This window comes from Gopherus flavomarginatus, chromosome 8, assembly GCF_025201925.1.
Source record: "Gopherus flavomarginatus isolate rGopFla2 chromosome 8, rGopFla2.mat.asm, whole genome shotgun sequence".
Taxonomy (NCBI): Eukaryota; Metazoa; Chordata; order Testudines; family Testudinidae; genus Gopherus; species Gopherus flavomarginatus.
Window position 1 is genome coordinate 71,106,031 of NC_066624.1, and position 12,059 is coordinate 71,118,089.

At 42.4% G+C, this 12,059-nt stretch overlaps 1 protein-coding gene across 1 annotated transcript; it reads left to right on the forward strand.

Annotated features, from left to right (window-relative positions):
• Positions 1-2,744: 2,744 nt before the first annotated feature.
• GPR35 (G protein-coupled receptor 35) lies at positions 2,745-8,139 on the forward strand. Its single transcript, XM_050964133.1, is given in 3 exon segments — positions 2,745-2,939; positions 6,884-7,647; positions 7,649-8,139. Coding segments are annotated over 2 exon segments (918 nt in total). The 5' UTR covers positions 2,745-2,939; positions 6,884-6,921; the 3' UTR covers positions 7,841-8,139.
• The last annotated feature ends 3,920 nt before the right edge of the window (positions 8,140-12,059 follow it).

The following is a 12,059-nucleotide window of genomic DNA, read 5'->3' on the forward strand; positions in this document are numbered from 1 at the left end:
CTCTACCATCTCTGAGATGCTGCTCCTGTCCTCCTCGTGGCATGGTTCCCCTCTCAGATGCCAAAGGTCCTGCCAACTCTAAGAGAAGAGTAAAATTATTTTGTTGCCTTTGGAAGAACCCAAGAAATCTCCCCAGATAACATAACTTTGCTGTTGATGGCCACGATATTGATACTTTTCAGCATTCCAGGAATGTAATTGTTCGACTATCCTTACTTAGTTCTCAGATAACATGAGGAAGGGGCAGAGACTATTAATGGTAAGAAAAATGTACCAATGTGTTTAAAAATTTTAAATGTTCATTGTGTCTCAACAGGGGGAAGAGTGGCAGTTCCTTAGAGGGGCTATGTTATGAGACCTTTTACGCTATTGGGCATTCCACCAGGAGACTGAGATGTTGCAATTCTTAAATTTGTAGGTGATCTGCCATCCAGTGGAATTCACTGAGACAAGTTAACTGGTAGGCCCTGGTATATGGGAGACCTATTTTTGAAATCTTTGTTCAGCCTGACTTGGAGAAGGGGCTTAAACTTGGGTCTCCTGTATCCCAGGTGAGTACTATAGCAGCAGGGTGTAGGGTCAATATCTTTGCCTCAATGAACATTTCATCATTCGTACAAAGTGGAACAGCTTCAACAGGAGAAACCAACCCCAGAATATCCTACAGCCCAGTGGTGAGGGCACGCCCATGAGAGACCTGCATTCAAATCCCTGGTGTAAGGTAGGCAGAGTGGGGATTTGAACCTCCCACATCTGAAGTTACGTGCCCTAATCCCTGGATATTGGGTTTTCTGAGGAACACATATGCTGCCCCGCTCCAAAAATTCCTGCTCTGGTCTTCCCTGGCTGTCGTTTGTGCAGATTAGACGTGTTCAGACCCTGCAGGTGAGACAGGTGGCGAAACGCCTAGTTGAAGAATCCCACTGAGGCTTAGGCATGAGCTATGGCACCAAGCAGCTTGGTATCATCAAGGTTTAGGCTTTTTGGTGCAAGCCCACCATTGGAAACTTCGGTGCCTAGAATTTAGGCTTCCAGGGTTAGGTCTCAGCTGAGCAGGAGTTTTGAGGATCTCAGTAGCACCTAAAGTGACAATTAAAATGCCTAAGGCCCTTTATGGATCCAGCACTGAGTCTGCTTTTAAAAAAAAAATCAATGCATTTCAATACTTTAATTGATGCTAGATACAGGGTAGGATTTTTCAAACACCCGTAAGTGAATCAGGAGCATAAATCCAATTGAAAAGCATTTTTCTTTCTTTCTTTCTTTTCTTGGGGAAGTTTTAACAAGTTTACAAATCCTTACCATGCAAATATCAGAAACAAAGCAATCATGACAACAGTTAGTTTTTGTTTAACGAACGATTTTACAGCAATATGGTCTGCAGATCTTCCTATTTAACAAAGATGTAATGATGCTCACTCTGCAATGTGGTAACACTCATGTTGTTTCTAGTGATTTTATTAAATTGAGTCAATCTTTGTATGCACATACTTAACAGACCAGGTATGGCTATCAAATGTTAATAATAATAAAAATGAACAGGTGTGCTGTATTTGTTTGTTTTGCAGGTGAATGTACAGTAGAAATTGTGTTACCGAGCCCTGTACCAAAAGGAAAGCTCTATATACCGGCATTTCTAGTCTTCATAGAAAGTCTGGTTTATAGGCTGATTGGTGCAGGGCAGGCAGGCTCCCTACCTGGCTCCGTGTGGCACCCCGGAAATGGCGACATGTCCCTGCTGTTCCTAGGTGGAGGAATGGCTGTGAGGGGTTCGGAGTGTGGGAAGGAGTGCAGCACTGGGGGTTGGGACGTGGGAGAGGGTGTGGGCATGGGCTCTGGAAGGCTGTTTGGGTGCAGGAGGGGGTTCAGGGCAGGGGGTTGGGGTGTGGGACAGGTTTCAGGGTGCTAGGTCGAGGGGGTGCTCACCTTGGGTGGCTCGCTGCAAGTGACGACCTGTCCCTGCTGGTTCTATGCAGTGGAGGTGCAGCAGGCGACTGCACGCTGCTTCCTCCCGCAGGCGCTGCCCCAGCAGTTCCTGGCCAATGGAAGCTGCGGAGCCAGTGCTCAGGGAGAGGCGGGTGCAGCGTGCAGAGCCGCCTGCGGTGCCTTGGATTAGGAGCAACAGGGACAGGTCACCACTTGCAGGAAGCCACCTGAGGTGAGCGCCCCATGGATCTGGAACCCCAAAACCCCTCCTACGCCCCTGCCCCACCCCATCCTGCACCCAAACTCCCTCCCAGAGCCTGTGCCTCATGCCCCCTCCTGTGCCCCAACACCCAGCCCTGCACCTCCTCCCACACCCAAACTCCCTTCATCTTAGTTAACTGGAATTTTTCACTTACTGGCATCCCCTATTCCCTCAACTTGCTGGATAAAAATGTTTTTAACTGTACTTAGAGTACTGAATAAAAGGTATTCAAATATCAAGTATCTGTCTGCCCTCTATGTTTCTGTCTATTATTTCTCATATTTTCTAAAATTGTAAATATGTTAATTCTTCTCTAGCCACAACTTCCCATATTGTTTTAAAACATAGTGATTGGACTCTTTTTCTAAAAACCTTTTCTAAGTCACTGAGATGCTTTTTAAAACTCTATCCATTCATTGCTTCCTTGTCCAATAAATCAAGTTGAATCATAAGAGGAATTACTGCTATGCCATCAGCAGAGGCCACTCTACAAAGATGAACAGGAAGATTCAAATTCAAATACAGAGGTGGTGTTCTCAAGGAAGAGGCAAAGCTCTTAGAAATACTGAGCAAGCAGTGAGGCTTTCTCACTCCAGAGAGGACAGAGCCATTGAGCAACCGAGAGATCTTTTTCGGTGCTCTGAATACCAGGTGATGTCAGCTGGAACAAAGTCTGCATCTATTAATTGTTGTGTTGAAGTTTTTATTGTGGAGTGAATTGATAATTGTTTTGTGGAAGTTAAGCCAACAGGTAACTTTCATTCTCTCATGCTTATTTTTACTTCATTTTCACTGGAGACTGTATTTTTGCACTGCAGTTTATTTCCTTGCTTCTCATCAATATCAGGAACAAGATACAAAGGAGAGTAGATACAACTTGTTTTTGAGAGCTTTGCGTAATCAGTGTAATTAATAGGCAGCAATCAACTAACTCTTTGAATTATATTACACTGGTAAGACACCTTGGGAGTTTTGACTTAATGTACTTTGTTTCTTCCTTTGCTGCATCTGAGGAAGTGGGTATTCACCCACGAAAGCTCATGCTCCAAAACGTCTGTTAGCCTATAAGGTGCCACAGGATTCCTTGCTGCTTTTGTTTCTTCCTGTAATTCTATTCTATGTGCTTTTAGTCTCAAGTGTTTTCCAGATGTGATGACTGGGAGAATACACACACAATTTACTATCAGTATTCAATAGTACAGCTGGTTGCGGATTTTCTGACAAAATGTGTTTTGAAATGGAAAATTTCATTTTGTTTATTCCACATTACTTTACATTTCGAAATCTTAGTTGATTTATACATAAGAAAAAAGGTTAAACAATTTTTAAAAGGTCAAAATTGATACAAAATATTTAAAAAAAGTTCAAAAATCTCAAAAGAAAATCATTTTCCACCTGGTTTCTCTCAATAGCATTTTTAGTTGAATAGACTTCAGCCATGTTTGCTCCCCTTTTATGTTTGCTTACCTGGACTATTCCAGCAATCCAGTTTTACTAGTAGAAAGTAAAACACGGAAATATTCATGAAGTATACATTTTATATTCACTTTCTGAGCATACAGCCCATAATCTGACTGCAAGATTTACACTTATGCAATGCGGGAGCAAAGCAATAGTATGTGACCAATCATAGCACTGCAACATACTTCAAATTTGGAATTTCATTTTTTAATAGCAACCAAGACAGTAAAAAAATTAATGAATCATGTGTCAGATAATATTGAATAATGAATACAGGTGGAGAACATGTCAGGCTGCTGGTGGACATTTTAGGAACAAAATAAAGAAGTGACATTTGTTGATGAAATTATTCACTCAACTATAATTCTGCCAGTGTTAAACTAGCTTGTTTCAGGTCAAATTGCTATTTTATTCTGAAAATAACTTCATCTGGAAGAGAGAGGATTTGGGGCTACGAATAATAATTTTGTCAAAAGTATTCAGCATAGTTTTTGAACATCACAGTGTGCTGTCACTTAGATTGTCAAATTCCTGTGCATTTTATATTTATGCACTCATGGTCAGCCTGTAAATGCTCCATAAACTGCTCCCAACTGAACCTGGTATACAGTGTCTAACCTCCCAGAGTTTTAGTCAGGTATAAGATTGTCTCCTGCTTTAACCAGGATTTCTCTTTTGACAAATCATATTCCAAACCCTGAGTGAAATATAAAGACCATTTCAAATGATCAGACTTTTGCAGCAACTCAAACTCAAGCAGCTCTTGAAATGGTGATGGTCATTTGAGACGGTCTTTCTATTTACAAATGAAATGTGCTTATTTACAGGGTGACCAGGTGTGAAAAACAGAATGTTTGTCTCATGGATTAGGTCTCTGTTAGTGGAGGTTAGGGAGATATGAATGGAAGGTATTGGGCTGCACGGAAGAGGAAGGGGCCACCAGAAGGTGAAAAATTGGTGCCCATTTCTCAATCATATTTTCTATGCTTTTGTCTTCTCTTTTTCTTTCTTCTCTCCCCTCCCACTTGCCCCTGTCTGCTCCCTTTCTCTTCCCTGGCTCTTCTCATAGATCCCTTCACACTCATTCTATGTGGCAGGTTTGCTCTTTCCATCTGTCACATCCACTTTCCCCTAGCCAGACTCTGGGGCCTAGTTATTGCTGCAGCACTAACATAAACTCAATGATCATACACTAGCGCTATCACACTCAAATCTTGGCACCCTAGGCAACCGCCTAGTTGGCCTAAATGGTAGCACCGGCCCTGGAGGCAAGCGATCATGCAGGAGGGTGGCGGTGGTAGCATCTAGTACAGATAAATCTACCTTCTCTTGGATATCTTACTCTCCAACAGCAACATAGCAGTTATGCCTATTAGACCCCTCCAGACCATCAGCATTTAGCCCAACCCCAGAGACCCACAGGAAGTGTTGGCTTCACTAATAACCACGTGTTAAAGAGAAATTTAGCAAGGTTAAGGCCTGTCATGTTTGCACTACATGGCCTATTCTAAAGCCACTCAGAGTATGTCTACACAGCAAAGCAAACTCCGCAGCTAGCCCATGCCAGCCAACTCGGGCTCACAGGGCTTGGACTGTGGGGCTATTTCAGTGCTATGTAGACTTCCAGGCTCAGGCTGGAGCCCAGATGCTAGAACTTTGCAGTGTGTTTTTCTTTGCAGTGTAAACAACTCTTACTACCTTCCTCTTCTCTACAATGACTCCAGGTGGGGGGGGGACCAAAAACCTCAGATGCTCTGCTTCAAGAGTAATGTCATTATTTGTGAAATTAGGAGGAACCATGTCATATGTACTGACTTTCTCCCCTCAACATTCATTACTTGTTAATTTGCAATGGGTCTAGTATTATATAATGCAAATCAGTGAGGTTCTACTGCATTATGTCACTGCAGATGTATAGTGACCATCATGATATCAGACAAATAGCTCTAAAAACACTTGCTTTGCATTAGGGGACCTCCTCCAGAAAAGCACAAAAGCAAAATTTCAGTGAAAGAGAGGGACCATATGCTAAATTCACAATAGAGTTCTGCCAATATCCAAGGTATTAGGAGCAGGATGGTTTGATTTAAATCAGTGATTTAGATCACTGATTTAAACATGATTTAAGTCAGCAAACAGAAAACCTTGATTTAAATAATCAATTTTTAATCTTGTTTTGCATTTATACTGAGTTACCCTCCTAAAGAAAGCTTGATTCTCATTGTTGACACAATTTGGTACTTTGTTTTGCTAAAAAGGTGAAAACACTGTATTTATGCACATTTATTTAAGCAATTATATAGTTTAGCATAATTCTGAGTTTTATTGTTACTTTTTTATGTTTTAAAATGGTGAATGATTCATTTCTTATTGACTAGATGATCAACTTTTTTATTTGTGATTTGTGTCAAGCTACATTTGGGAGCAAATTGGAAAGCAATTAAAATTGAACAAAACCAGCATTTCAAAATTTGTTTTTACTAGTTACATAAAACTACCTTAAGTGTGCTGGAGATATAAGAAAAAAATTGTTTGCCCAAACATGTTTTGCATTTAAAACTCACTGATTTATTAAACAAAGGAAGAATTATCTGCAGTCAGTGAATTTTGAATGGATTGTTTCTGGTCACTACATCCTTCAAGGTTTCAAAATGAGTAGATCTCATCCTCTCATGCCTCATTTTTATTTATAGATTAGAGGAGGAAAACAAGCGTTCCTGTTTTTTTTTCAACGGGGCTTAATCCACCAATTTGTGCTGTCATTTTCTTTAAAACTTCAGCATCAAACATGTGTTACTTGAATCATTTTTTATTTAAATTAAATTTACTATTGTATAATATAAAATTATACTAAATTTAAAATATAAAAATATACTAATTTAAATTTACTATTGTACAGTATAAAATTATACTAAATGTGGGCTTTAGCATAAATTCCCATAATTTTAAATTTAATTTTAAATACTTTATTTTAAAAAAGAAAACATACAATTTAAACTTAATATTTTAAAAAAGAATCCAACTTTTTTAATCATTGATTTTTTTGCACTATGATTCAGAGTCACGGGGCTGTTGAGGGACCATGGCAATGGAGGGAGGTTATTTCTGCCTTATTGGGAGGGCAAAACTTGTACGGAATGTTTATCAGGCTAGTTGGCAGAGGGGGTGTAGTGAGTCAACTAGGAGATGAGCTTTTGTTTTTAATGAAAAGACTCATGTGTTGTTATATTTCAGGTGTCTGAAACCTCGTTCTATAGCAGAGGTGCATCGTAATGACAAACTCAACAAACTGCAACAACAGTCTAAAATTGAATTACAATGTTCGACTCATTCAAGTCATTATTTATGCCACAATTTTCCCTTTTGGAGCCATATTTAATGTCCTTGCCTTGTGGGTGTTCTGCTGCAAACTGAAAAAATGGACAGAAACCAGGGTGTACATGATCAACTTGGTCATTGCAGACTGTTCCGTAGTTTGCTCCTTGCCTTTCACAATTTATTTCATCTGGAATGACTGGCATCGTGACACACTGTGCTTAACTATACAGTCTATATATTTAATAAATATGTCCATGAGCATCTACATTATCACTGTCATCTCAATCGATCGATACATTGCCATAAAGTATCCTCTTAAGGCAAAGAGTTTAAGGTCACCATTGAAGGCAGCTCTTATCTGTGGGCTTCTTTGGGTATCAACGATAACTGGTCTGAACATAAAACAAGAGACAAGTGAACCTTTGTGCTTTCAAAAGCTTTCCACGAAACCATCAACCAGTGTTCTATTTTTCTTCATCTTCATTTTTTTAATTCCACTAATAATATTGAGTTTTTGTTCCATGCACATCATCAGCAGTCTTAAAAAAAGGATGCTCACAAATCCACAGGAAAATAAGCTAATAGAGAAAGCTATCTATATTGTTTCTGCAAATATGATTGTATTTATAGTGTGCTTTTCACCTGCCCAAATTGGGATGCTTGCTAGGTTTGTGATGGAAAAAAAATGGAGTTAACTGCCTTGCAATCCAGAAGATTAGAACCTTTATTAATGTGACCGCATGTATAGCAAATTCTAACTGCTGCATGGATGCCATTTGCTACTATTTTGTGGCCAAGGAATTTAAAGAAGCATCCTCCATTTGTAAGCCCAAATCTCATCACTCTAAGACAAATCAAACCCATAGCTCTTAGTTGAGGATATTCCAAATGCTGGTATAAAAATGTTGCAACACCAAAGCCAGAAGTAACAAGAGAAGCAATAGACTTATCACACGTGGTATATTCACAGCTATGTTTCATCTCTGAAGATAAAATCACCACATACTACGCTGCTGTTAATTTTAACGTGGCTTCCTGTATATACACAGCATTAAACAAGTAAGTGCTGTGACTGTACTGTAGTGCAAACATTGATGCATGAACTTTTCCACGTTGACATCTTCTATTTGCTATCTTTCTGTCCTGAATATAAATAAAAAGAATTCAGCTTCCTTCTGTCAGTTTCATTTAACGGAATTGTATTAAGTTGAGAGAGGAATACAGATGCATTTTCTTTTGTTGAAGTTTTGAGAGAAATTCAGAGCTCATTAATGCTATACATATGGGAGAAGAGTATTAGCAAGCATTATGTACTTGCACCTCCAGCCGGAACTTGCACCCCTGCCCCAGCCCTGATCTCCCTCTGAACCCCTCGGTCCCAGCCCAGAGCACCCTCCTACACCCCAAACTCCTCATCTCCAGCCCCATCCCAAATCCCACACCCCCAACCAAAGCCCTCTCCCCTTCCACACCCTAACCCCAAATTTGTGAGCATTCATGGCCCCCCATACAATTTCTATTCCCTGATGTGGCCCTCAAGTCAAAAAGTTTGCCCACCCCTGATCTGAGCTCTTGTGCCTGTAGGAAAACCAGGTTGACACTGAGCTTAAATGAGCAGCATCAGGAACAGATTCACATGGCTATGATGTAACCATAGTGGTGTATCAAATGGACTTCCATCTTGAACAGTTCCTTTTAAGTCTTCTTTCTCTCACAAGAGTCAGTATGAGAGGATTTAGGCTTCTTAAATCCCAGAAAATTTCATCTTCCAACCTCATGGTCAGACTCATGCTCTTCTTCCATCTAACTCAGCTCTGTAAACCTTCTGTAAGGTGTAGACCTGGTACGCCCAGGGGAAGGAGGGGAATCAGGAGTTCTAGGAAGCAGTCCAGGGAAGGAGCAGTGAGGGCTGGGAGAGGAAAGCCCCAAACTGCTGGGTTGAAGGTCCCTGGACTGGAACCCAGGATAGTAGACGGGCCCAGGTTCCCCTTCCTGTCACTAGGGAAGTGGAACTGGCAGAGCAATGAACGGGGAAACTGCCTGAGTCACTGTGGGAGTAAGAGAGGATTTGAAGGACGGTACCCAAAAGGGGAGCAACGCTGAGTGACCTAGCCTGAGGGCTGAGTCATGAAGAGGACACTGCAATTCCTGGGATGAGAGAGGAGCTGCAGAGACGGTGTGATAGCATGCAATCCCCAGAATGACCAAGAAGAGGCACCACACAAGCAGTTTGTGGTGCACCCCATGGCAGAGCAGGGTTCTCTTCCCAGCCATAATATAAACTTTCTGGGCCCAAGGATTGAGAGATCAGAATTCTGTTCTGCTACCAAGTACCTGCATGACATTGGGCCTGGGCGTAAGATCAGAGTTCTATTCTCAGTCGTGGTACAAGCTTCCTATGTAACATTAGACAAATCACTTAACCTCCTGTTGCCTCAGTTTAAAATGTATTTACATTAATTACAAAACTTTTGCCTCTACCTTTGAAGTCGGAATATGTTACATCTAGGGCTAGAATTTTCAGCCTGGTGCAGATTCTTTTCACCACACCACTGGCATAATCTGGCCAAAATGATGATTTAACTGGCTAGGGAGGATTAGCCCATTGTTAGATTGATCTGCCAATGCTGACATAGTCAGCATAGGACTTGTGTCATTCCCCATCCCTAGCACAGAAGAGAAACGGAAGAGAGGACAGAGAAAAGGGATGTGGCCAACTTAATGCCACCCTGGCCTTTGGCTGTTTTTTGGTACCCTGTGGTTGCAGCAGCCCAGTACATTAGAGCGATCAGCAAGGCTGCTCTAATATGTCACAGAGGGTCCAGCACTGCACAGAGAAGCATTAAGATCACAGGACTGCCAGGGCCAGATTAACTCTCCTGTGGGCCCAGGGCTATTAGATTTTTGTGGGACCCGTGGGGCTTTGGAGTGCGGGAGTGGGCTCAGGGCTGGGGCAGGCGATTGGAGTGTGGGAGAGGATGCAGCTCCAGCTGGATGGGTGGGACCAGGGATGGGACAGGGGGTTGGGGTGCAGCAGGAGGTACAGGGTGCAGGAGGCTCAGGGACCAGTGTCCGGCCGGCGGTGCAGAGACTTGACGCAGGCCGGATGAAAAGAAGCAGCGAGCCGCTAAAGGCCTGCGGGGCCCCTACTTAGCCCGAGGCCCTGGGCGGCAGCCCCTAAAGCCCCTGCATTAATCAGCCCTGAGGACTGCAAGGGTGAGTTACAAGCCATCCTTACAGCAATCTTCCTCACTTGTGTTCTGTGCACTTTGGCCATAACCAAGGTTCATAGCTTCTTTCCTTGGTGAAATGCAGAGCGGAACCAAAACATAATGCAAAAGATTGCACTGATGCAATAGATCTGTCCCTGCCTGCAGGTATATGGGATCTTGGGGAGCAATTACCACACAGGTGGGGTGCAAAATAAACTTTATTAAGAAAATGCAAAAACAGGGAAAATTTAATAGTGAGGGGTATGGGGTTTGTTAAGGTAGGCAATTGGGGAGGGAGTTCTTTTAGTATAGTATAGGGGGTTTCAATAGTGGGGTACAATACAGTGGGGTACAATACAGTTGGTAACCAACTAACACTGAAGTATAAATGTAACAGGTAGCTAACAATTTCTAGGTAAAGGGTGTGTCACAGCAGCATATAACCAACTAACAGTTATGGGTAAAATGTGTTAAATAACCAACAACTCTAGGTAAAAAATGTGTCACAGTGGTGTAAATATAAAATGTGAGGTGTGTGAGAGAGAAAAAGGGTAACCAATGGGGTTTTATGCTAGACTTCAGTAATACAATTGAGGTTTGGCAGCAGTAGGAGCGGGGTGAACACGTGGGGGAAGGGATTAAAAGAGAGAGAGAGAGAGAGAGAAAGGCAGTGGTAGAGGAATGAGGTTAGGGGATGGGGGAAGAGGAGCACGTGGTGGAGCAGAAACCAAAGATAGAGGCGCTACAGAGGGAGGTTTAAACTCAGGGAGACACAGAGAGCAGACAGGCTGCAAGTTTAAACAGCAGAGAGACTGCAATGAGTGACTGGGGAGCTCGGGGGGGGGGGGATTGGGGCAGTGGGAAGACAAATTCAAATAGTAAAAACCTTATCTATCCCCTAACTTAATCAAACTTATGTAAAATGACAAGCAGCTACAGAATACAACCAGGCAATGATTTTCTAAACTTATCTTAACCAACAATTAGGCAACACAACAAATATCACAGAAACTTACAAGCTCTACAATCTTAACAAACTATGACTTATTAAATTTAAAAAAAAACAAGACCTATGGTGCACCTTATGCTATGGGGAGGTTACAGAGGGCAGAGTGGTATGTATCCAGGACCCAGCTCCCAAGGAAACCAAGGGATGGTGGCTACAGCGGTGGATACAGCTGAAAGCAGAGAGCCCCAAGGCAAAGCCCACATGAGCAGAGCTTAGCAGTGGCAAAGAGCCCTGTAGTTAAGAGAGGTTTTAAGACACAGACCAAGGTTTAGCTTGAGTCTGTGTGCTGGGGAAACAGAGCCAGCAGCTAAAATAATAAAATAAAAGTATAGAAAGTTTTACAGAGGGATTCTTACCAGTCCCCAAGGCAGCAGCAAAGGCAGAAGCAGCAGCAACATCAGAAGAGGCAAGGAGGGTTCGGTACAGTCTCAATAATCAGGAGATCTCTCAGGTAGCAATTCGTTCTTTGTGGGGGGGTTTTCAAAAACGGGGGTACGCTCAAAAATAAAACGAGAGCGGAGAAAGGACCCCCCAGAACCCCTGGCTGATCAGACCAGGCAGCAATGCAGGAACCTTTCTGAGGTGTATTTCAAAAATGTCTGGTTTTAAAGGCAAACTTGGGCAGTTTCCCACCAGTAATCCTGATAGGCTCCCTCTGTCACAGGGGAGGGGGCACAGGGGAAAAACTGAAGGTAAGCCCAGAGACATGCCTGGACATAGTCCTGTGCAATAGGTGACTCAAGAGCACATGAGACTATGACTCATGCCCAGGATCTTAAAACCACAATAGGCCTTGCAGCTCTGGACATTGCCTACCCTACACCAAGCCCAGGTTCAACGAGGTGATAACAGGACTAACCCTTTGAAAAGG